The sequence below is a fragment of the Lepisma saccharinum genome, chromosome 1, assembly GCF_977018435.1.
Source record: "Lepisma saccharinum chromosome 1, izLepSacc3.1, whole genome shotgun sequence".
NCBI classification, from domain to species: Eukaryota; Metazoa; Arthropoda; class Insecta; order Zygentoma; family Lepismatidae; genus Lepisma; species Lepisma saccharinum.
This window is the reverse complement of record NC_139229.1, coordinates 29,187,998-29,212,897: the sequence shown is the minus strand read 5'-3', so window position 1 is coordinate 29,212,897 and position 24,900 is coordinate 29,187,998. Positions and strand designations below refer to the sequence as shown.

Here is a 24,900-nt window from a genome sequence, read left to right as displayed (position 1 = left end):
CACATACAGCCACTAAGCTACTAAAATTAAAACCGTACAGAGTTTCTATAGTGCAAGAATTACGGCCCCCTGACAACGTAAGTAGAGTAAATTTCTGTAATTGGGTTTTGCAGAATATTGTAGATGGTATTGTTGATCCACAGTTAATATTTTTTTCGGATTAGGCATGGTTTGGATAGAGCAGCAAATTTAGTCCTGGAACACGAAGATGACAAAAATGTCAGCTTAAGACAAGTGGCTGCAGAGTTCAACATTCATTATTCAACCCTCTCAAGATACATACAAAAGAAGAAATTACAAGAAAGTGGTCGTCATGAGGGACAGAACATGAGTTGTGGTTATGCGAAACCGTGAAAAGTGTTTTCAGAGGAAGAAGAGAATATCTTCAAAATGTACTTGCAGCGTTCCAGTAAGATTATGTTTGGATTAACACCACAGGAAGTGCGAAAATTGGCTCATCTCTATGCAGTTAAGTTTGATATAAGTGCTCCTTCATCGTGGTCTGTAAATGGAATGGCTGGTATTGAATGGTTCAGGGGATTCCTACAGAGAAACAAAGATATTTCGGTGCGCTTGCCTGAATCAACTTCTTTAGCACGAATGTCCAGTTTCAACAAAGAAAATGTGCGCATGTTTCTTGACAAAGTTTCCGAAGTTCTGTCCAGAAACAATTATTCATCCTCAAGAATTTGGAACATGGATGAAACTGGTGTCACAACTGTCATGAAACAAAATAAGGTTGTAGCTCGAAAAAGGAACAAAACAGGTTGGCATAGTGAGCAAGGCAGAAAGAGGTGAACTTGCGACAGTTGCAGTGGCAGTTAGTGCTCAAGGGACTTTTATACCTCCAATGCTAATATTTTCACGTAAGAATTTTCGGGACCATTTCATTCGAGATGGCCCAACAGACTGCATTGGAGCAGCTACTGGTTCAGGTTGGATGATTGAGGAAACGTTTGTCCAATTCATTCGACACTTCATTTCTCAGGTGAATCCTAAGCTTTAGATGAATGCAAAAATAATAATATTACCCTTTTGTCATTTCCTCCACACTGTTCGCATCGACTACAACCGTTAGATGTCAGTGTTTTTGGTCCATTTAAGAAAGTGTGTGACCGAGCAATTGATTCTTGGCATAAGAATAATCCAGGAAAAACTCTTACAATCTACGACATACCACAGATAGTTAAAACAGCATTTCTGAAAACAGTTACCCCTACCAACATAACATCAGGTTTTGTTCAAACAGGAATATTTCCCTTCAATTCTGAGGTATTCCAAGAAAGCGACTTTGCGTCGTGTTTCGTTTCAGATCGACGAAATCCAGCAGGACAGGTAGATAGTAGGCCTCCCGTATCTGATAGTGATGACATAGTCCTAACTGCCAGGTGCGATGCAGTCAGTGCCAAATAAATCATCTGCAGGTGATGTTCAAAATGAACATTTGGTTTCGCAAATTGAAATGCCGGGTCCAAGTGGCACACAAATGTCTTCAGTAGGGAGTAGACCTAAAGTTTCCTTCTCTCCTGAAAATGTTCGTCCATACCCAAAGGCTGAACCCAGGAAAACGACGAATCGTAAACGTAAACGAAGTGCCATTCTAACAGACACACCTGAAAAAAAGGCTTTGGAAGATGCAAAGAAGAGTAGAGCAAAAGAAAAGGGCAAGAAGAAAATTACGTGCAAGGAAACATTATTCCAAAGTTCTTGCAAATAATATCACTGTTTAGTGTGTGGAGAATCCTACAAAGAAGAATAAGACTGGGTGCAGTGCAAACAATGCAAAATGTGGTCCCATTGGCTGTGCGCGGAGAGAAATCCTTATTATGTGTGCATTGATTGCAAATAGTGTCATTCAGACAACGCATAATCCCTGTTGCAACGTACCCCAAACACTGTTGCAACTTACCCCATGCATGGGGCACATAGCAACACTCGGACCTGCTTTAAATTAACAGACTTTTCTCACTTGAGGTTCAAAATTAAAATTTCATATTTGTTTCTTAAGTAGCCAAAAGATGTACCATTTCATAGCATATTTGTAACTTGTTCCAACTGTAACAGTTTTTGAATAAAAAAAATTAAACTGAAAAGTGTTGCAAAGTCCCCCACCTTCCCCTACTGGAGCACTGAAAATCCCCGAATAATACACGAAGTTCCGTTACACGATGCAAAAATTGGTGTGTGGTGTGCTGTAAGTGCCAAAAGAATAATAGGGCCTATATTTTTTGAAGACACAATAAATTCAGAGAGGTACCGCACAAAAATACTCGCGCCGTTTTTTCAGTTGTTATCAGATAATGAGAGACAATATGGGTATTTTCAACAAGATTCGGCCACAGCCCATACCGCCGCTGATTCTTTGGACGCTATAAGGGAGGTGTTTGATGACAGAATAATTTCAAGAGGTTTATGGCCTTCACGTTCGCCAGATCTTACCGTATGTGACTATTATTTGTGGGGAACCTTGAAAAATAGAGTCTACCGAAATAACCCTCATAGCATCGACGAACTAAAAGACAATATAAGGGCAGAACTAGGAAGAATTACGGAAGAAGAACTTTTGCGTGTGAATCAAAATTTCATCAAACGATGCCAGGAAATGTGTGAATGTAGGTGGACATCACTTTGAACAACTCTTATAACACAGGTTAGTGCTAGTTTTGCAATATTTATATAAATGTCTGCATATGTCCATAAAAATATGCGGGCATTACAGGCCGCAAATGTCGGCACCTCCGTCAGCGCCGCCCGCCACGTTTCTCCCGATCTCTCGGCTGCAGATCGAAATGGACGCACGGTATAACTGTAGAACTATTTATTCTCTAAATTAAATGATAGGACATGTTTGAAATGAATGATGCCAATTTCCGACCCCTCTCCCGACGCCCATGCTGTAGAAAGGGTTAAGCTTGAGAATTCAAGCGAAACTGTCTCAAGCATAGGGTCTTTCTTTCCCCTTTGTGCACCTGACGGCGGCACGCTTGGCGGCCGCCCGGACGCCAACTCCCGTCAAATCGCGTGTGATATCTCCGCTATGGAAGCCGCTAGCTACAAAATGACTTCAAGTTCTCAGAATTATAGTTACAATTACATTCAAAATAAGCACGTTGATTGTCACGGGGATGTTGGAAATGTTGTTCTCGTGCATCCACTCGTTTTTGTCACGGTTTCAGGAAATTTGTGGGCTGATCCCGGAGATTTGTTTTAAATTTTATGCAATAATAGGCTAACGATTTGCCATAAAATTCCATTTCTTGTTCCTTGGCAAGATAATGTAGGCGTTTATGTTTAAAAACCGTCTCGTGACATTTCTGAGTGATATTCATTAACTTATTGATTGAGTTGGTGTTTTAAGTCCACTTTATGCACAGTAAGGCTAATCGGGACTGGACCTACAGTTTGAAGGTGGATCCGAACCACTGTGCCTCCACCGGGTATGGAACCCCTTAATCACAAGGCGACGATGTTAACACTACACCATCGGGGAGGCACAAAAGTTGTAAAGAAGAGAATGCATTGGCGTCCCGTGAAATTATTTGCGCCTTATTAAATCAATATTGATTACAGCCTGCAAAAAACTGGATCCAAAATTTTTCTTGCGAGCGAAGCGAGCAATATATCATTGTTCTCTGTAATGCATTGTAAATTACCATAACCACTATGTGCCTGAGTGAGTGGTATTCGTGTTTCACATGTATAGTGTTCTTTTGTGACTGTTTTACTCACAAGTGCTTCTTTCGAAGATAACAGCTTTTTCAGTGCCTAATCCATTAAAATGATGAAAAATGTTCAGCACGTTTAGTTTGACTTGATTTCATTTATTTTACTTCGCTTTTTGTGCCACTATTGGCTAATTTGCGAAGATGGAGATGAGTGATATGATTAAATCCATGCCCAGGCCAGGAATCGAACCTAGGACCACTGGCGTCGTAGGGCGATGTGCAGAACGATTAGTACCTATTCTGTATTTTGTTCTTATTTGCCTGCTTATTTTGCGAATTTTTAGTGCCTATCAATCCTCATCCTGTTTATAAGCCCTTATTTAACCTCCCTTAGATTTGTAATAGTGATGACCGTGGATGATGTAAATAATATAGGACACTGAAAAGTATAATATAAAAATTATGTAACATTTTGAAAACAGTTAGTAATTAAACTTGCGAGAAAAGGTGACCAAAGGGCAACTCGGTTATTAGTGAAGATAGCGGAAAATGGAAAGAGGGGAAAGTTGTTGCTACATTGAAAATTGAAGCACTTTAGATTGAAACCCATTTATTTCCAAGAACTTGCATGAACAGTGAGATGATGCAACGGGGAATAAGCGTCGTGTTGGTGCATGACGTTCCTCGTTATTTTAAACCGTCTTAGAATTGGACACAGCCGCCTCTCACCCATGGTCATTTTTTGCGAGAACTGGACCCAAGGTTGTTAAAGGTCAAAGAATTTTGAATAAATTCAATTCCGGTCCAGGAGAGAAAATGAACACGCGTAAAATGGTTCTGGACTGTAAGGAACCTTTTTATCTGTAAAGTATTTCAATTCGGTCCAGAAATATTTTTTTCCGGCTGAATTTAAATAATGTCCAGGAACCTTCTTTCCAAATCAAATTAAATACGGTCCAGGAGCCTTTTTTCAGGATCAATTGAAATGCGGTCTAGGAACCTTCTTTTTCCGTTATCAGTGTTTAAATAGGGTCCATGTTCCGTATTGAAATAAAACAATACGCAAATTGGAACTTATTTAAATTGTGCGAGAAAAAGGTTCCAGTCCTGAAACGGAACCCATTAGATTGTATGTCTTCCTGGATCCTTAACAACCCTGGTATCATGAAGCCGAAATCTGCCTGCTCGAATCCCAGGAAGTTGAAATTCAGAGAATTATGCCTAGCCCACGTGGTTGCTAAAGGTCCGGGAATTGTAAATAAATTCAATTCCCGTCCGGTAGAAAAAATCAGCAATTGTAAATGGGTTCTAGACCGTAAAGAACCTTTTTCATGTTTAAAGTATTTCAATTCAGTCCAGGAACCTTTTTTTTTTCGGCTGAATTTAAATAGAGTGCAGGAACCCTTTTTCCGGCTGAACATAAATACTAACTAACTAACTAACTCTCTAGCCTTCTTAAACCCGAAGGTTCATGGCTGCAGACACACAGGCCTTCCATCTTTCCCTATCTTGAGCAAGATCTATATACTTTTTTCCATCCCTACCGATTTCCCTTAGGTCCATCTCAACGTTGTCCCTCCATCTTCGTCTTGGCCTTCCTACAATTGAAATTGTGCGAGAAAAAAGGTTGCAACCCAACAAACCGATAAGAAATTATTGGTTCCTGGCTGAACCTTCCGATCTATCGTAGCGCGCTGTGCTAACTCCGCGTATATTATATTGATTCCAATGTTACATCTTGCATGCTTATAGCATATTCTAGATCCACCTATGGCCGTAAAGATGAATTATTCCCACGCCCGCCGTCGTGACAGATGACAGTCGCACACCCCGCGCCTCTAAAGTGCCGTGTATGGAGTAGGCAGGCACGTATCTAGAAATATGTTTCGGGGGGGGGTCCGGGCACGTATCTAGAAATATATTTCGGGGGGTCCGAACCAAGTGTCTCGGGAATAATAATAATGTTTAAATTAAAATAATTATATTAAATCAAATTAATACTAATTACAATACATAAATTAATATTATTATTACACGATTAGGTAAAAAGACTGTAGGAGAATAGAGATATAACAGCGCATATTCATTACGTAGCTTATCTGTAGTTAAGATCGGAATAACTTGCATAAAAACAAGTGCCCTGGCAATGAAATTAATGTCAAATAGATGAATAATTGGATATTTATCGAATAACAAAAATGATGTTACATGTATTTGGAGAAAAGTAAGTTTCTGATTAAAATTTTATGCATATTATTTTGAGTAGTAGTGTACATAAATCTTCTTTGTAATGTCATTCAAAGCCGTATGATCCCAAAATTATCCTTGCCTTCTAAAAAGTTCAGATGAAATTAATAACCATTGATTATGCAACAAATGCTGATATTTTCATTACTTAATTTTAGTACTTGGTAAATCTTTCGGAGAATCCACACCCCTAGACCCCCCCCCTTAAAAACGTCCGTCCTGTCCTTCAAAGCCGTATGATCCCAATATAAATCCTTGTCTTCCAATAAGTTCAAAGGAAATTGTACAACAAATGCTAAACACGAATAAATTTTTCATTATTTAATTTTAGTACTTGATAAATCTTTCGGGCTTGGTCCGGACCCCCCCGCCCCCCGCCCCTTAAATACGTCCTTGGGAGGAGGCCTAAAGTTTCGAAAAAACGCTTCGAATCTTTCCCGTTATTTCTTGAACACTACAGAAACACTTCGATTAGACTATACAAACACTAAGAACACTTACGTGCCACTGTCGACAGGTGGCGACGGTTGCAGGTCCTTCATGGTTGAATGAAAGAAGTTTCCCGGCGATCACAGATCTAACTCACTTCAAGCTAAGCATTTCCTAAAAGGCACGAGGTGCGCCAATGCCCTCCTCAACCTTTCCTCACTTGCTAGCTCTGGCTTCAACTGAATGGAAGCTAATTTAGCTCCCATAATATACGCACGCTAGAACGTGCGCCAACCTCAGTCTGGCGAATCACGACTACGAAATCTGGCATCGAAGTGAAAAAAAAAGGAAAGGATTTCTTCAGCTATCATTCCAAACTCGCATGTGCGCGCCCGCGTCCACAAACAGGCCACAAATAATCTCCCGCGTGTATCCTCCCAGCAGGAATTCTTCAAATTTCGGTTTAATAACTGCGACCCATCCTGTGGAAAACATGCCAACTTCATTCACAAGGACATTCTTGGCAAACTTTCCTCTGAAAGCAAAGCCTGAAGGCAATATGCAGTGAGTGCGAATAAAGAGGTGTTTAACGCGCAGTAATAACCACTCGAATGATTTATCGATACACACTCCAACAACCCTTATTTGCAGGGCGTCGGGAGAGGGAGTATAGAACCGGTCCGTCGCCCTCCGCCCTGGAAATTGACAATGTTCATTTCAAGGAACAAAAAAATCAGAGTGTTTGTTATTTTTATTGCAAGTAAAAAAGGTAAAAAAGGTAGTCCTCCCCTGTGCGTAGCACCACGCCATGAAGGCGTATAGGGGTGTGGGAGTAACGCCCCACAGTTTCTTGATCCGGTCACGCCCCCCCCCCCCCCAGGGTTTCCCCAGGTACCCATGTCATTCGACGCTGGGTGGGTGCCGGGGCCGCTTCCAACGTTATAAAAATTCCCGGATTTGAACCGGCCGGGAATCGAACCCGGGACCTTGAGCATGGTAGTCAGACGCGTTACCGACTGAGCCACCTATAGCTTCAAAGTAACAGGACTTACATCTTCTGCGGGTTCTACTCTCTAGTAGCTCGGGCTTTACAAGTGTGTGTGACGTCATGTCCGAGCCGTCAGTCTGTAATCGATCGAGAAAGCGTCCTTGTGAAGAATCCAGAGAGAGATCACCTACTGAAGGTTGGGATGAGGTACCCGGTATCACATCTACTCCCGACTGTAAGGCTGCAAAAGAACTATGCATATCCATAGAATTATCAAGACCAAGCAATGACGTGGAGCCTCCCATACTATCTGCCCTACTTTCTCCATCACTATTGTATTCAGGCAAATCTAGTTTTGGCTGTATAACTTCTGGAGAGTCGCTTTTTCCCTCCACATCCAACCTTTCTGCAGGCATGCTTGATCTCGAGTGTTCCATGTCATCCTGAGATCCACTAATAATTAAACCGGCCTCGCATTAACTATCAGACTTGATTCGCTTAGCGGGTGGTGTTATACCTTCATCTATGTGACTGTTCGCTGTGTATTCTGCTTCCCTTCTAGACAGAGAGATGGTCGTGGTACCAAGGTTGGGGGTGATATTGCTGATCTTGTTTCTCTAGGGGGAGGTTTCGGAGTGCTGTGAGCTTGAACCGGGCTATCATGGCTAGGTGTCTGAAGGGGCGAAGGAGGGGGGTGGTTGCTGCTTGCTTTCCGATTTTTGCCTGGGAGCTTCTGTTAATCCACGTATTTGTAGTGACTCTGCAGTTCGAAGAAAAGCTGGCAGCTGGGCTTGAGCAACATTTACTTCTCCAGCATACATAAATTCTAATAGACATTGTAGATGCTTGAATTCTACATCCCTCATGAATATTATTGGGTGTTTGCGGCCACCATTTTTATTGTAAGTATGGGAAATAAAGTTCAGTTAGTTATTATTCGAACAGAATAAAGAAGTAAACAAAATGCGTAAAATCGAAAAAAAAATTGTAAAATACAGGAACCAGAAATATATGTTCATATTCTATTTAAACAAAAAATTCCAATAATTAGAGTTTTATATGAGAAGTCTAAAACACTCTTGAACGAGGTGTGTAAAAGTTAATAACGAATAGAATAACTATGCATTTCAGTACACTAACTGTATGAAATGTAGAGTTGCAAATGGTCGAAAAAAAGGGTTATTTTGGGGGGGGAAAGAAAATTTTCCGCGGATTTTTTGGTTTAATTTTTTTCCGGCTTTTCCACCGAAGTGTTTCAAAATAATGAAAATGCATTATTTGGCTGCACTTTTCTTGTTCCACAGCTTTCATTTTTCTCTCTACTGTAAAAAAAACTTATTTCTAAATTAAAAATACAACTTTCAACCTGGAACTCATAGCTAGACATGAGCAGCAGTTGGAAGAATGTCAGCTATTTTAAATGGATGTTTTTCCCAAGTGTTATATTCATCTTTCAGAACGCGTATTGAATATACCTAGGTATCTACATAGTATATACACACTCACATACAGTGACGTGCGGTGATGTCGACACTTGGGGTAGCAAACAGTGGCGTGCCCAAGGGAGGTTGGTGTCGGTCATAATCCCCCTCCCCCCCCTTTAGGGCCCAGTATTCCTAAATATAGAACGTCAAAGAAAGGAAAGGATTGCAAAATGAGGAAGGACTACTGAAAAGAAGCAGGTGTTAATCCCACCCACTTTCGAAAATCTAAAACATTTTGATTTGACTATTAAGCCAGAGATCCCGGGTTCGAACCCCGACCTGGGCATGGGTGTTATTTGTGTTTGTCCCTTCATCAATTTTATTATACCATCTTGATGATTAGCCAAAATTGTAGGAAAAGCGAAGTACAACAAATCAAATTAAACAATCAATCAATGATTTGATTTATGCTACGTAGCGTTGTTGTCACATTTCGTTAATCGCGAAGATGGTACGATACAATTAATGAAGAGACAAACACAAAAATACCCATGCCGAGGTAGGGGTTCGAACCCGGAACTCCTGGCGTCATAGTGTGCAGTGCTAACCACTCCTCCGCGGTTGGTTGATTTGGTGTTAAACTCCACTTTATGTACATAAAAGCTAATCGGGTCTGGACCGACAGTTTAAAGTGGGATCTGAACCACTATGTTCCTCCACCTGGTACCGATCCGGGGCCACTTGCACTACCCCACGAAGGTCAGTGGTACGTAAATTTCAATTGGATTTTTGAAACACCATATTTGTATATATGATTAACGTTTTTCCAAAAAAATTGCATTGCTTGATTTCCCTAATTTCTCCATCTCACGATCTCGTTACTGAAGGATCCGGGATCGAGCCCTGGCCTGTGCATGAGTGTTCCTTTGTAACCACTTTTCATCCGTTTAATTTAATCAACTTTCATCGTCATGACAGAAGTTAGGTAAAGTGATGGACAAGCAACGCTAAAGAAAGGAAAAAGAAAACAAAAATAATTTCCTCCCAGTGCAGGGCACTGTGAAATCAGGAGTCCAGAGTCCTCTGTTTATGATTGTCCCTCGTGACTTCCATAAGCTCATTATCTACTTATCGCGATTAAATCTATACAGCTAGAAAAAGTGATGGAAGGTGGCAAAAATTAAATATATTAGAGGGGATGAACAGGTAACAAAACATACTTTTTGTAGTTTCTTCAAAAATATACATTCCATATTTGAAAAAAATAAAAGAAACCATAACATTTTTGCCTGCACATAATACAAGTAAGTTCCCATTCATATACAAATAAAATTACATCCCATATTATACATACATATTGTACAACGTTTAAAAGGTTGTGTAAATACAGAGAACATAAGTACTGCAGAAAATTTTCCCCTGAGTTCTTTAGAGGATTTACAAAAGGAATCGAAGGGAAACCTATCCCCTATCTGTCCTATAAGAGATAGACTGAAGGACCTGAAACCACGGGCTTTCAACCATGGGAGCGGGGGGCGAGACGGCAAGGGAGTTACAGGAAGAAATCTTCCCTTTGCCTTCGGGCGGTTGTCTATACCTGGATCTGGTAAGGCGGAAGAAGAGCCAGCTAGGGTATTTAGCCTTGCCAGCTGATCACTTCGAGGGACGAGAAGCGCGTGTAAAGAAGTGTTGCATATGAACTGAGGCTTCAAGATAATAAATATTTTGATTTGAAAATAATTACAGACGTGAGATTGATTGATCTATCTCTGCTAGACTAGCTACTCCTCACTGCACGTCACTGCTCACATAACTGGAATAGTTTCATATATAATTTTTAAATAGAACCTATTAGTGTAATTTTCAATATTTGAATTTGGCATATGACGATGCATGTAAAGCAAAAAACAAAGAAAATATTGCTACATCTCTTAACACACTTATCAAATGTACCCTCAATGATACAGTTTTTTCTTGAACTATATAAAAAAATCGAAAATCTAGTATCAAACCCCTTTACATTTGTATTTAGCATAAAATATTAATATTCTGGCTTTCAAGTTTATGTGTAATTTGTCTTAGTGTCTGCTAAACCTGGTCCTAAAACTGAGGCAGAAACTGAAATAGATTGGACACAAATGACAAAAAAAGTACATTTAAAAAATCTGGCTTTTTATCTGTAAAATTTTGTTTTTTTAGGTCCACTTTATGCTTAGATATGCTCATTCGGATTGGACCTACAGCTTAAAATGGGATCTGAACCACTGTCTCCATTTGGGATTGAACCTGGAACCTCCGGATTACAAGTTGACAACATTACTTTTTACCATCAGGAAGGCTCCTTCTTCTTATATACATAACATCCAATCTAAAATCCAGCTATTTTCCAACAACAGTACTCGCAATTACAAGTTACTTTTTGGCTCTAATCTACCTTGTAGTAGCCTACTGATCTTAAGTATTAAATGGAGTATGCATGCAGGTAATTCTGTGTACATATTACGAACAATAACGTTTATAATTGTCCTGAAACATTTAATAGTTTATTTGCATAATGTTTTATGTCATCAACAGCACAAACACATGGAAGTTTTGTTCTGTTCATTTTATGCTCTGATAGGCTAATAGGATAAAGTAAGGTATTTTTCCACAGAGAGGGGTGCAAACTAGGCATATTTTCCTCGCTAATAGTGTTGCTCTGTTTAAAAAAAAAAAAAACCTCCCTGCAACACTTTTATAATAATTAATATAAATGACTGAATCATTTAACTTAAAGGAAATTATATGTACAAAATACCCCAACAAAACTATGTCCAAATGTTATTAATCTTTGTTTTGGGCATAGTTTTGTTTGAGCCGCCCTGTATAATTCTAGATTAACATCCATTTTACAACTCGCGTTAAATAATTTCCCTTGTATGACCTGATGATATCTTGAAAACAACTGAAATTTTTGTTCCAGTGCGACTTGGAGAAAAGAGGAAGAACAAGTAGGAGGAAAATAAAATCGTTTATCAACAACACAAAAAATTAAAATAAAAAATAAAACAACTCGCACTGAGCTATAAGCAATTATCGAAAACCACAGACTGGATAACGGATATTCAGATTTCAAATTATCCAATGTCCATTTTGGATGTAATGGATAACCTGGATACCAGAATATCTGGATATTCCAAATATTCAGATATCCAGATTATATTGATCCACCAAGGCATTTGAAACACTGGCATGGGAGCAGTGGTGCTAGTGTCACTAGTTAAAGTCACAGGGAAGCTAGTAGTTCGCATATTTTCCAAGGTTTCAGAAGCCTTGGTGCTACTATACAGATATTTGGATAATCCAAATATCAGGATAGTATGGCTATTTGAATACTCTGATAATACAGATAATCCTAATATCAGACTAATATGGTTATTCATGATATCTGAGGATTTACACAATCTGTGTATTCAGATCACTATTTACTTCTTCAAGTTCACTAACTTATTGTGGTAAGAATGGTGTCTGATATTAAGGAAATAATTAACAAATAAAGAATTGGGACACCAAATTGAGAAAAGTTATATTCTAAACTGCATGCCTTTTATGTTTGTTTTTTATTATTATTATTATTATTTTGTTATGGCAGGAAACTTTGTGCATCTATACTAAACTTAGTAATGCAGAGATCCATTTTAAGAAGAAGAAAAAATATGTGGAGAAGACCCACAGTAAAGATAAAAAAAAAGGTAAAGTGTTCCCCTGTGCATAGCACCACGCCATGAAGGCGTATAGGGGGTGTGGGGGTAACGCCCCACACTTTCTTGATCCGGTCGTGAGTGGGGGTGATGTGATCAGCATCATGCCCCTGACCGCCTTTACCCCCCAGGGTTTCCCCCAGGTACCCATGTTATTCGACGCTGGGTGGGCGCCGGGGCCGTTTCCACCGTTAGAAAAGTTCCTGGATTTGAACCGGCCAGGGATGGAACCCGGGACCTTGAGCATGGTAGTCAGACGTGTTACCGACTGAGCCACCGCAGCCACAGTATAAATAAGAACAAGAATATGTGAAGAACACGTAAAATGGATAAACGATGAAACTATACACAATCGAGTATTTTGGAAATCCGGATATTTCAGATAATCTGGATATCTGGATAATTTGAACATCTGAATAATCCGAATATCCAGATATCAAAATATCTGATATCTGGATATAAAATTATCAGATATCCAGATAAAATGTTATCCCGATTTGGTCATCCCTAGCAGAAACATCACAATCCTAAGTTTCCAATATAGATGATATTGCTGGTATTAAATAACAAGTATGATTTCAATGCATAATTCACAGTGACAAAAAGAAACGACCACTACAGGTACCACAATAAATATGATAGTGATATAAATATATTTTTAAGCTGGATTAAAAATAATCCTTACCCAGGTACATAACAACCGAAACTCCACACAAATAATTCGCAGTTATAGCTGTAAAAACTAACTTCTTGCTTTATTCAGTACACGCAATTAGCATTTAAAGCATCAGATAAAAATAATGAACAGAACCAATAGTATGTTATCTGGCAAATTGTGTGACCTCAAATTTAAGCACATCTCTAGGAGCATGAGAAGAATTAAAAGCACATTAAAAAGTTGGACTAAAAAACAAAAGAAATTAAAAGTAGGCCACTATGTAGTCAACAACCAATTCTATCCTATAGTTCGTCTACCTCAGTCATGACCATTTACAGAAATCTACACAAACTGAGTGAACGATTGATTGACTGATTCATTGAATTAAAATGTTTGGGTGCATCGGCACATTAGGCCATTTTGATCCCTTCAATGTATGTGGGGAAGATCCCCTTTTCAAAAAAACCTTACCCCAAAATTTAAAAAAAAATAAAAGAGTGGTGTAAAAGGCCCCTTTAAAAAGGTTAAAAATACAGCATATAAAAAAGGGACGTTAAAAACTGTACTTATGTGTGCGAGTATGTTGTTTCTACTGTAGAACGACGTTTCGCAGATTGACTATCTCCTTCTTCAGGTTCGTATAAAAAGACTAGGTACTTAGCATAGTAGAAGGAGGTAGTCAATCTCCGAAACATCGTTCTACAGTAGAAACAACATACTCGCATACGTAAGTACAGTTTTTAACGTTTCTTTTTTATATTCTGGATTTGTGAGTAATACGCGACAAACCTACAAAATTCTAAAAATACAGTACATTAAAAATGGTAAGAATATTGAAAAACTACCTCAGGAACAGTGCAAGTCAAAAATCTTAAAACATTGGATAAAACAATGTCATCGTCTCCCAACATAGATGACAAATTGTTGGGAAGGTTAAAATTCTGTCTGAGGTCATTAAAATGCGTGAAATGGCAGTGCCCTAGTCGGAGCCACATTAAGATGACTTCCTCTCAGCGGAGGGACAAGACGAGGAACGCCAAGCACCAGTGATGAGCTTGATAGCTTGAAGCTTGTTCCCACTTATCTCATCCCATTCTGCCTGCCACATTTCAAGAACAGAACAATGAAAAACATTCTGCAGATTCCTAGCTGGTATAAGTGGTATAAGGTGGACGAGAACGTCGCTGCATGCCTCAGCAGACTTGGCAGCCCCATTGGCTGCTTCGTTCCCTTTTATGCCCAAGTGGCTAGACCCCCAACAGAAGCAGACATGAGCATTGGCATATAAGCACATGAGTCGTCGAAAGATACCCTGCACTATTAGATTCCGGAAATTCGGTGAATCCAGAGTCTGTAACACACTGGTCAAATCACTGCATACAAGAACTTTCTTCAGTACATTGACGTCAGCAAAGTCCAGTGTCTTGAGGATGGCATACAGCTCTGCCATATAGATGGAACACTGAGATCGAAGCTCTAAAAACCTCTGCTGGTATACGACCATCGGTGTTTCTGCCTTTTCGAGAGCAATCAGAGACATGTTAATGACAGGGGCAGGAAATTCCCAAGTTGGGAGAGGCAAAATGAGTGGAGAAACGCCAGGCAGATCACTGTCTGCGCAAAGTGCTGACAGGATCTCGTCTGCACGGACACTGAAAGGTGTCCTTCTCTAGTCGGATACGGTACGATAAGATGGATGCGAGGACATTGAGCGAAGATGAAGGAAATAATTTAGTATTTGGTCTAGGAATTAATTTGTGCGCCTGGACAAGAGATGGCGTAACGAGCGTATCGTCCCACAGTTCCATGTATCCACACATGCGTTGAAAACTCCTGTCAGCGCACATCGTTCGTAGTATAGGGCAGTTGATTGACGCGTCAACAACAGCATTTTGTAGTCAACTGAACATGGCGCAATTCGTGCCAGATAAAGTGTTTTTGCGGGGTGTTCTGCTTCATTACTTTAACATGCAGAAAAGTGCTACCGAAAGTCATCGTATTTTGGTGGAAGTGTATGGTGACCATGCGCTAGCTGAGTGAACGTGTCAGAAGTGGTTTGCACGGTTTAGAAGTGGTGATTTTGGCCTGGAAGACCAAGAGCGACCTGGACAGCCAAAAAAATTTGAAGACGAAGAATTGAGAGCATTGCTCGATCAGGATTCGTGTCAAACGCAGGAAGAACTTGCAGAAGCATTAGGCGTTGATCAAACAACAGTTTCCAAATGCCTCAAAGCCATGGGAATGATTCAAAAGATGTCACATTTGGTTCCACATGAATTGAAAGACAGAGACGTTGAAAGACGAAAAACCATTTGCGAATTGCTGCTTCAAAGACAGAAAAGAAAGGGGTTTCTGCATCGCATTGTTACTGGCGATGAGAAGTGGATCCATTACGAGAACCCGAAATGAAAAAAGGCCTGGGTGAAGACAGGTGAACCAGGTCCATCACAACCGAAACAAGATATTCACTGTGCAAAGGTTATGATGTGCATATGGTGGGATATGAAAGGTGTGGTGTACTATGAGCTGCTGCAACCAGGTGAAACTATTAATGGAGAACGTTATCGACGACAATTAATGCGTTTGAAGCAAGCTCTGGCCACGAAACTACCAGAATGGGAGAACAGACATGATAAACTTACTTTTCAACATGATAACGCTCGCCCACATGTCGCAAAACCGGTCAAAACCTATTTAGAAAATGTCGGATGGGAAGTTTTACCCCAACCGCCGTATTCACCAGATGTTGCTCCTTCGGACTACTACTTGTTTGATTGCATGAATAACGATTTGATTGGACAGCGGTTCACTTCTTCAGAAGATATCGAAAAATGGGTCTCTGACTGGATCGCTTCAAAGGATGAGGACTTCTTTCGCCACGGAATCCGTAACTTGCCTGACAGATGGGCGAAAGTGGTGGCTCGCGATGGACAATATTTTTCTTAAGGTATTTATGTATTTTGTGTTTGAACTACAGCTTCAATGTGTGCGTAACAACCGCACGAATTAATTCCTAGACCAAACAGACAGCAACGGCTCAGATGCCTCGATATACAAACTTTCGATGGGACTGGTACGGAAAGCACCGGTGCATACCCGAATACCAGTATGATGAACCATGTTGAGAATTCGAAGGCGAGCTGGATGGGCAGACGAATAGACAATACAACCGTAGTCGAGCTTCGACCTGATAAGTGAACGGTACAGGCGGAGCAGTATCGTTCTATCAGCACCCCAAGTGGTATGACAAAACAAGTAGAAGGTTGAGAACCCTTTGACAGGAGAATTTTAGCTGGCGAAGGTGAGGTTGCCGGGTCAATTTCTTATCAAAAATGAGGCCGAGAAATATAACCTCATTCACGAAACACACGGGCGATCTCCCCATGTACATGTCAGGGTCAACATGGCATTTACATTGACGACAAAAGTGGACGCACACAGATTTCTCGGACGAGAAGGTAAAACTAGTTTGGAAGGACCACTCAACGAAACAGTCTATGGTCAGTTGAAGCTGACGAGAAGCTCATGCAAGATTCCTTTAGAGACAAAAGATTGTCAGGTCGTCCACATACAGGAGACAGGGGGGAAGAATGTTTGCCATAACACTGTTCACTGTATTGGACCCAGCATGCTTTCTTACTTGTTCGAATGAGCTGACGGGCACTCCTGATCTCCGCAGTCCACCAGGGTACTGGGTGCCTCTTTACAGGTCTGGGGTGTGGAATTGAAGCATGTGCAACATCAAGGACGTGGGACACGAAGATATATATATATATAGGGTGTTGATTATTGACAATGTCGACGCAAGATCGACGTCAAGATCCACTGCACGCTCAAACACACCCCCAGTCAGCTCGACTGAGATGCCAGTGAAGGAATTGTTGAGGTGAGCGCTGAAGAAGTTCGGAATAGAGTAAGAGAGGGAAATGATCACTCCCACAAAGATCACTATGAATGCTCCAAGAGATGGTAGAAGCAAGGCTGGGACTGCAAAAGGACAGGTCCAAAGCAGAGTATGTCTCTGAGGATTGACTGAAATAGTTGGGAGTTCCATCATTTAGCAACTCTAAACCTGATACCTCACAGAATTCATCGATGACCTGACCCCAAGGCTCTGTACGGACAGAGTCTCGTAAACGATTGTAAGAGTTAAATTTGCCCAAAAGAACCATACGAGAAGGAAGCTGGTTGTATACAGAAAGCAGGTCCTCAGGAGAGAATCGCTCCTCCCTTGTGATGTACACACAAGGGATATGAACCTACACAGCAACAGCTTGGAGGGGGATGGTGAGAAAGAGTGGCGTCGAGTGGATGAATTCTCGAACGCCGATTACTACACCACCGTGTGCACGACGACTCTCAGGAAGCTTGTCGGTGCGGTAAAGCATGTATCCGTTGAGAATCACTGATTCGGTTGGGCAAAAAGGTGTCTCTTAGAGACAAATAAGGGCAGGATCAAATTCGGAAATTAGCAGTTGCAGTGTGGAAACCGTTAAGGTTCCATTGGAGACATGAGGCCATAATGTAAGGATTATAGTTACCTTTTATGGCATACTTTGTTCTTTATCCCTGTGACCTTTTTAAATTCTTCATCTGTGTCTTCATCCTCTATCATGTCTTCGGTACAAATACAGAGGGTGAAGGGGATGGGGAAGGGGAATTGGTGGTGGGTGAGCTACGTTTTAAGTTTCAGGGTGGTGGATGTCGACCTGACTGGAAAGCTGGTGGACTTGAGAAAATATTCACGTGTATATACTTGCTTGTACTTCTTATTTGTCGAGCGAGTAGTGGGTATTGGCTTCCTCGAAGCAGGCCAACCTACTTCGGGAAGTGGTGTGGTCTGACTTCAAGGGCAATCTACTTCGGGAAGCAGTGTGGCCTGAGTTGACCTGTCACTGGTTTGAGCACACCTACACTGCGACAGGTAAGAGCAGCAGCAGCAACGGCGGCAGCTGCAAAAGGCACAGTTAGTGGTGTGCATACACTTTCTCGGAGACGAAGCTTTGCTTCACCGGCAGAGATTCGTTCTGTGACGACCAACTCTCGGATCTTCTTTTCTTGTTGGAAAGTAGGACAGTCACGGTGCCAAACTGGTTGCTTGCCTTTGCAGTTGACACAGTTGGGACCAGGTTGAGTCCCATGATCAGGCTGGCTACACTTACCACAAATGGCGATAGTGGCATTGCAGGAAGGCTGAGTGTGCCCAAAGTGCTGACATTTGAAGCACCGCATCAGGTTTCGGATGTACGACTGAACATGAAGGCTGTAATAACCAGCCTGTATCTTACCCAGGAGAGTGGTCGTATTAAAAGTGAGAATGAGCGAAGCAGTCGGTACAAGTTCTCTGTATTTTTTTGTCTTTATTCGCTGCACTGCGGTCACATGTTGATTGGAGAGCTCTTGAAGAATTTCTTCCTCTGTGGCATTCAATAGATCCCAGTGGCATATAACACCTTTACAACTGTTCAGTTGACGGTGAGGTTCAACCTGAACAGAAAAGTCACCCAAGGTCTTAAGCTTAAGAAGGTTGTTAGTCTGGCGATCTGTGCTTGTCCTTATGAGGAGGTTTCCATTGTGCAGTTTTTTAATGTCGGGGACATCACTACCAGTAACATAGTCAACTTGCTTTTTAATAAGGAACGGTGACAGGTTCTTTAAAGATGCAGCTCCATGTTTCGTTGTGCGAGTCATCCTTGCAATTGGTCTTATCAACAATGCTAACTACAAGTTAATGTGGCACTGACGTGACGTTACTTGTCTGTTCCAACATAATAGGCAGGCTCTGGGGCCTCACACGTTTTGGAGGTTTCCCTCTGTTTGAAGATGATTTTGTACCCATATACATATATATTTTCAAAGGAGGGTCCATAAAATGTCACCTCGACATGCCCTCTATGTCGAGGAAGGGCTGTAAATCCCTGCGGCCACGTTCATGACTGCAACTAGCCCTGCAGCAACAAACACCTTGGGATAGTTTTTATTATTATTATTATTATTATTATTATTATTATTATTATTACATCGAGGCTGTATCCTCTAGTAGGACCCTTAGTTACAGGGAGGTCAACAGAATGGAATGGTGAACACATGAATAATGGATGAAATGATGATGAGAAGGCCTCCCTACTAATCCCCCTCGCCTCATATATCAGTCCCACGCGGAGGGGCTGAGTGGACGAGTCTGGTGGCAAACAACTAAGAGAAAAGGTTTCCGTAAAAATCGTCTGATGCTGAAACATCATCAAAGTTTCACACATAGTAATGTCACCAGCATAATACGTTAAGAGGTAAGTTAAAAGTTGTGAAGCCATCACAAACGCAACAAAGCAAGTAATAATAAGCAAAACAACGAAATGCATACAAACTAATTACTGATCTGAAACTTCAGTGTTGTTGTGTGTTACAATCTGCGTCCTCTAAAGTTTGTCATGCTTTCCGTGCTTGAACAGTATCTGCTTCCTTTCTAACTTTCTATTTCTTTCTTCCCCACTCTTGAAGAGAAAAAAACGTCTGTTTTAAAAAATTTCACAGAATATTCCAGTTATGTGACTATAATTTATCGAGTTGACAACACAATGTGTGAATATATATTGTTTTATTTAAAGCACCTGTTGTAGAATGATATCTCCACAATGGCATCCATGATATCATTTTCATTCTAACCCCACTCATAGGAAAGGAAAAGTATCATTGAGCAGTGCACTAATCAAATTAGATAAAAAAAAAAATTAACCTCTAGCTTCACCATCCTAGATGGTAGCACACACCATAATTTTACAGAAATCTCACGTGGTCAATGTTCATGATGGTGTTGCGTAGGTACAAATTAATTGGACAAGTGCATAGAGCAGTTAAGAAGTGGAAATCATAATATGAGGGATCTTTTTTAAGGTCCGGTTTGCCATCAACAAAAAACCTGCACTGCCGAATTTTTAGTGACAATTTATTTTGTATTAGATTCTACATGCCTTGATTTATTTTTCCCCATAGTTTCCATGGTTATTTAAACATTTGTTATAATGTACGATGAGCTTTTATAGACCCTCCTCATAGAAGACAGCTCCCTGTGAGGCAAGCCATTCCCAAACTCCCATTTTCACTTCTTCGTCTCTGCCAAAACGCTTGCCGCAGAAGAACTTCTTTAGATGCTGGATGCAAGGTCCACTGTAAGAATGATGAGCCAATTGTTCCCAGCCAAGCGATGCGATCTTGCTGTATGAGGACTCACATTGTCGTGAAGCAGCAAAACTCCGACTCCCAGCAGGCCGTGGCATTTATTCTGGATTGCATGCTGCAGTTTCTTCAAGGTCAGACAATATGCAGCTGAGTTTATTGTTGTCTGTTATGGGATGAAGACCACTAGCAAAACACAGAAACTGTCCCAAAACACGGTTGTCATAATCCTGCACATTGAGATTGTCTGTTTGAATTTCACTTTAGTCAGAGATGATGTGTGTTGCCACTGCATCGACTGCTGCTTGGATTCGGGAGTCAAGTGGGACACCCATGTCTCATCCCTGTGATGATGTAGTGCAACAATTCATCACATTCCTCCTGGTATTGGGTCAAAAATGCATTGGGGCTATACACACCACAAATCTGGCGATGGATTTCTACTGCTGCCAAGAACTGCATCTCACAGTCAGCTTGCTGCTAGATCATCTTAAACATTGCGATCACACACTGACAACATGGCTTCATATGGTGTTAAGGGATGCCGGGAGTCCGTGCGCATGCACAGTACATAACAAGTTATTGGCAAACAGACCTAACTTTAAAAATCTCCCTCATACTACCCCGGGGGTTGGTTTCAAAACAATCTGGGAACAAAGTTTGCACCATGGGATGCAGCTGGTCACTCAAAATGGTTACGTAGTCCCTGACAGTGACATGTCCATGCAGGGTGATGATGGGTCCGGCAGAATACCAGGAGATGGCTGCCCAAATCATCACTGAACCACCGCCATGCTTCACTCTCACTAACAGACAGTCTGTATCGTACGCTTGTGTTGGCATTCTCCACACGTACACTCCGCCAGCAGTTGGAAACAATGTTAAGGGTAACTCATCCAACCAGATTACAGTCTTCCACTGCTCCATTGTCCAGTTTGTATGAGCGTTGCACCACTGTCTCCGTCTAGCAGCATGGTCAACAGTTACGAGTGGTTTGGGAATTACAGAACTGCCATGAATACCCTGCTTGTGGAGTTCTCTTCTGACTGTTTTGATGCTAACAGGGTTTGTAAGCACTGTATTCAGCTCAGCAGTGACTTTTGGAGCCGTGGTGATCTTCTGCTTGGTCACAATCCTACCCAATGTGCGTCTGTCTCTGTCACGCAACACACACTTGCGTCCACGCTGGTGCTTCGCTGATGCGGTTTTTCCGGAAGTCTCGTAGGCAGTCATGATCTTCGAGACTGTGCCTCTTGATACACCAAATATTTCCGCTACTTACGTCACGGAAGCTCCCACCATACGCGCACCCACAATTTGCCCTCTTTGAAACTCTGTCAGCTTAGACATGATTCACAATAACCTGCATGGACCGGTCACTGAACTGTAACTGGCCCATCTGTCAGGTTGGCCAGGGTGCATACCTCGCAGGAAGTGCCAGTGACCACAGTGCCACCTACCATTCAGATGCAAATCGTGTTTGAAATGGCTACCTGTTTTATACCAGGTGTTTCCATATTTTTGTCCAACCCCTGTATAAGATGCAAAATTCAAAATTTAGCAGTGACTAAGCTTTTAAAATACACTTTCAATTCATGCAAGTTGTGGAAAGATGTTCAAGAAAGTTTAACTGACATGAAAAAAAAAGTCCTGAAAGGAATTCGCCCTCCATTGTGAAGTGAATGAACTTCATTATCTGATTTTACTGCTGAACTCAGATTTATAAGTGTCTGGTGCAACTTTTTAAGGAGTGCATGGAAGTGACTATTAAAATGTAATTGGAAAAATAAAATATGATGAGGTGGTGTCAAGGTTTCCTGTGCTCAAGGCACTTAGAACTTCAGCTTCAGTCTATACATAATACAGGGTGTCCAGGCTAAAAACATCTAGAAATAACAAATTATAATGGGAGAATAACTTGCTATGTATATCTCAATCTAAAGCTCTGTCGAAAGGAAATTTCTCCAAGCTTTGATTTGTCACATTTTCAAGATCACTGGGGCAGCAGTTATTGGTATATTACTGTAAATAATAAAAGTAGAATTATTCCTCGGTTAAGTGGATATATTATTTAAGAAAGAGCTGGTGTGTCAAAAATGGCGTAAGAATGGGTACTGCCTCAATCAAGATGTAGATGCTCGATGTGAATCCTTTGGACTATTCTTGCATAGGGTTTCATTCAAACACTGTGTTTACCGTACAAAAGTTTGAGATTTTAACCATTTGAAAAAGCATATCCCCGAAGCAGTTGCTCTAATAATGACTCAGATGCTTTGTTATGGCATTTGTTGAGCTGCAAAAGGTGCTCACATTTAATTTCTTAACATTCATAAAACACTGGTGATACTTTTCAATAAACCTTGTAGCTGCTCAGGAGATTATATATGTTTAGATATGTTTAGCCCAAATGCCCTGTATCTACCTCCGGTGTCTGAAGTAAAAATTGTTAGGTTCAGAAGAATACAGTGCGGAGATGCTTAATAATTCAAAATGTTGCCAATGGCACTGACAGAGAGATGCAAATTTTCATATTTGGGGGAATGACATCCTCCTGCATTACCCCTTCACGAACTGTCACTGCATATTTCGCAATATATACCTTGGCTCCTACTATTGCGATGTTATGCACCACAACAATCAGAAACTAAAGGGAGCCAGCCGTACATGATGGCAGGAACTGTACTACAGCACAGAGTTTGTTGCAATCTAATTCACTCTCATTCACCTTTTTTCAATTGAAAATTAAATTATTTCAGTATAAAATAAACAACTCATTATCATTTCATAACTGAAAGATAACTTATAATAATTTCAGTCACAGCTATAAATAAAATAAAATTTACTGGCATGTATTACTAAAGGTGATAGAAAAGATCTTGGGAACTTACCTTGTATGGAGCATTAAGTACAGAATTCCTTGTCTAAAAGTGACCTATAAAAGAGAAGAAAAGAGAATAGTTGAAGAAAGTGAAAAATATTCTCTTTTAAATATTAAGAAAATATAGTTAATGCTGACAAATACTGAGATGATGTAATATATCCCAAAATAAAGATGTTGTCAAAAACATATTTGTAAAATTTCTACATGCCATTTGTGATTACAACACATATGACTTATTTATATTTCATGTTTTATACCATTTGTTCTAAATACAAGGGCCATTTTTCTTGTAGTGGCAACACTGTTGGCATATGCTTATCATTTGTCGCTGGGACAAAAGACAAAAGACGATTGGGTCTTGTTTAGTCTTGTACTATGGATCATGTGTACGTGTTTGGTGCTGAACAGTACTGTTGTGTGGTAGTTCAATTCAATTCAATGGTCTTTATTCTTGGGCAAGGTTCAGCAAATGCTGATCTACCACCTAACCTGACAAAGAAAAATGTAGCAAAGTACCTAGGTACATTATTATACATGAAGATTATAAGACACTACATAAGTAAAATAACATAAAAGAAACTATAAAAAAAAACTGCTACTACATAAAGAAAATCACAAAAAGAAAACAGATGACAAAATATACACAGTGCGTGTGTGCTAATAAATGAAAAGATAATAATATACATGTATTATTACTAAAGCCCGGATTTTTATGTAATATCAACCCCTAAAATATGTACATAAATATGTAATAAAAATGTCTGAAATATGTAAATTCATAATGAAATGTGTACTATAAATATTTATTCCAAACGTTACTTCCTATTTTTGTTACATTTTTTCCTCACAAAGGGATATGTTTATTTCAAAAAGACTTACAAAAATTGAAGTTACAATATTACAATGCTTACATTAAGTATTTTTTATGTTCTTATAGAGCGAAAATATTAACCACAATTTGAATATATTCAGTATTTAATATACAATGTCACCAGGTACCATTCAAAATGTTCAGTAGTAAATTTTCGTTGCCCAAATTTTGCACTCAAAAAGCACTTACAAAAATTCAGGTTACCTTTGATCTTGGGGCAGGCACTGTATTTAATTATTTAACTTACAATATGTTACCACGTACATTTCCAAATGTTCAGAAGTAAATGTTAGTCGCCGATCAGATAATATGTTCTTGTACGCAGAGAAACTTCTCTGCACGTCACAAGAAGTAACCGGAGCGTACTTCAGAAGGTGAATGTGGTCGGGAGAAATATCATTGGGAGGGTTAACTGTTTCACCATTGAGAATGCGGCTCACTGTAAATAAGCTGACGTAACCTGGGTTTCTTTCAGTCACTGCGTCAAATTTTCTTCGAGCTTTCTCTCCCACATCTCCTCCAACAGCAGACAGTTTCTTTCTTGCATCCTCATATATATCCATGGCTTCCAGGAGAGGAAGCCCAACAGATTCAAGTTTTTTTATGCTTGTATCAATCCAACCAAAATTGCTGTTTATGTATGCCATATCGCAAGCAAGTTTGGTGTCCTTGAAGAGATTTTGAGCAGTGCGTACCGATACAGCTGAGTCCGCCGGAAATGAGTCAAGCACAGATTTCACTTCTTCAAAATGTTCGTTGTAAAACTTACTTGCCCGGATCCAAGTGCCCCATCTAGTAAGAATAGGTTCCGGAGGAAAAGTACA

At 40.3% G+C, this 24,900-nt stretch overlaps 2 protein-coding genes across 2 annotated transcripts in view; both read right to left on the bottom strand.

Annotated features, from left to right (window-relative positions):
* The window catches only part of Arms (Ankyrin repeat-rich membrane spanning), a 265,557-nt gene that overhangs the window by 222,977 nt on the left and 17,680 nt on the right, over positions 1-24,900 (bottom strand). The window contains exon 3 of the mRNA XM_083130254.1: positions 23,213-23,256. The gene's annotated coding sequence lies outside the window, so the exon portion shown is untranslated. The remainder of the gene's footprint in view (positions 1-23,212; positions 23,257-24,900) is intronic.
* On the bottom strand, positions 18,009-18,842 carry LOC146002178 (uncharacterized). Its single transcript, XM_083139920.1, has one exon. It carries the CDS (start codon positions 18,840-18,842, stop codon positions 18,009-18,011), a length of 834 nt encoding a protein of 277 aa, XP_082996046.1.

What these genes read in the sequence shown, in the direction of transcription:
- LOC146002178 (XM_083139920.1), bottom strand. Translation starts at nt 18,842, where the DNA reads ATGACTCGCACAACGAAACATGGAGCTGCATCTTTAAAGAACCTGTCA.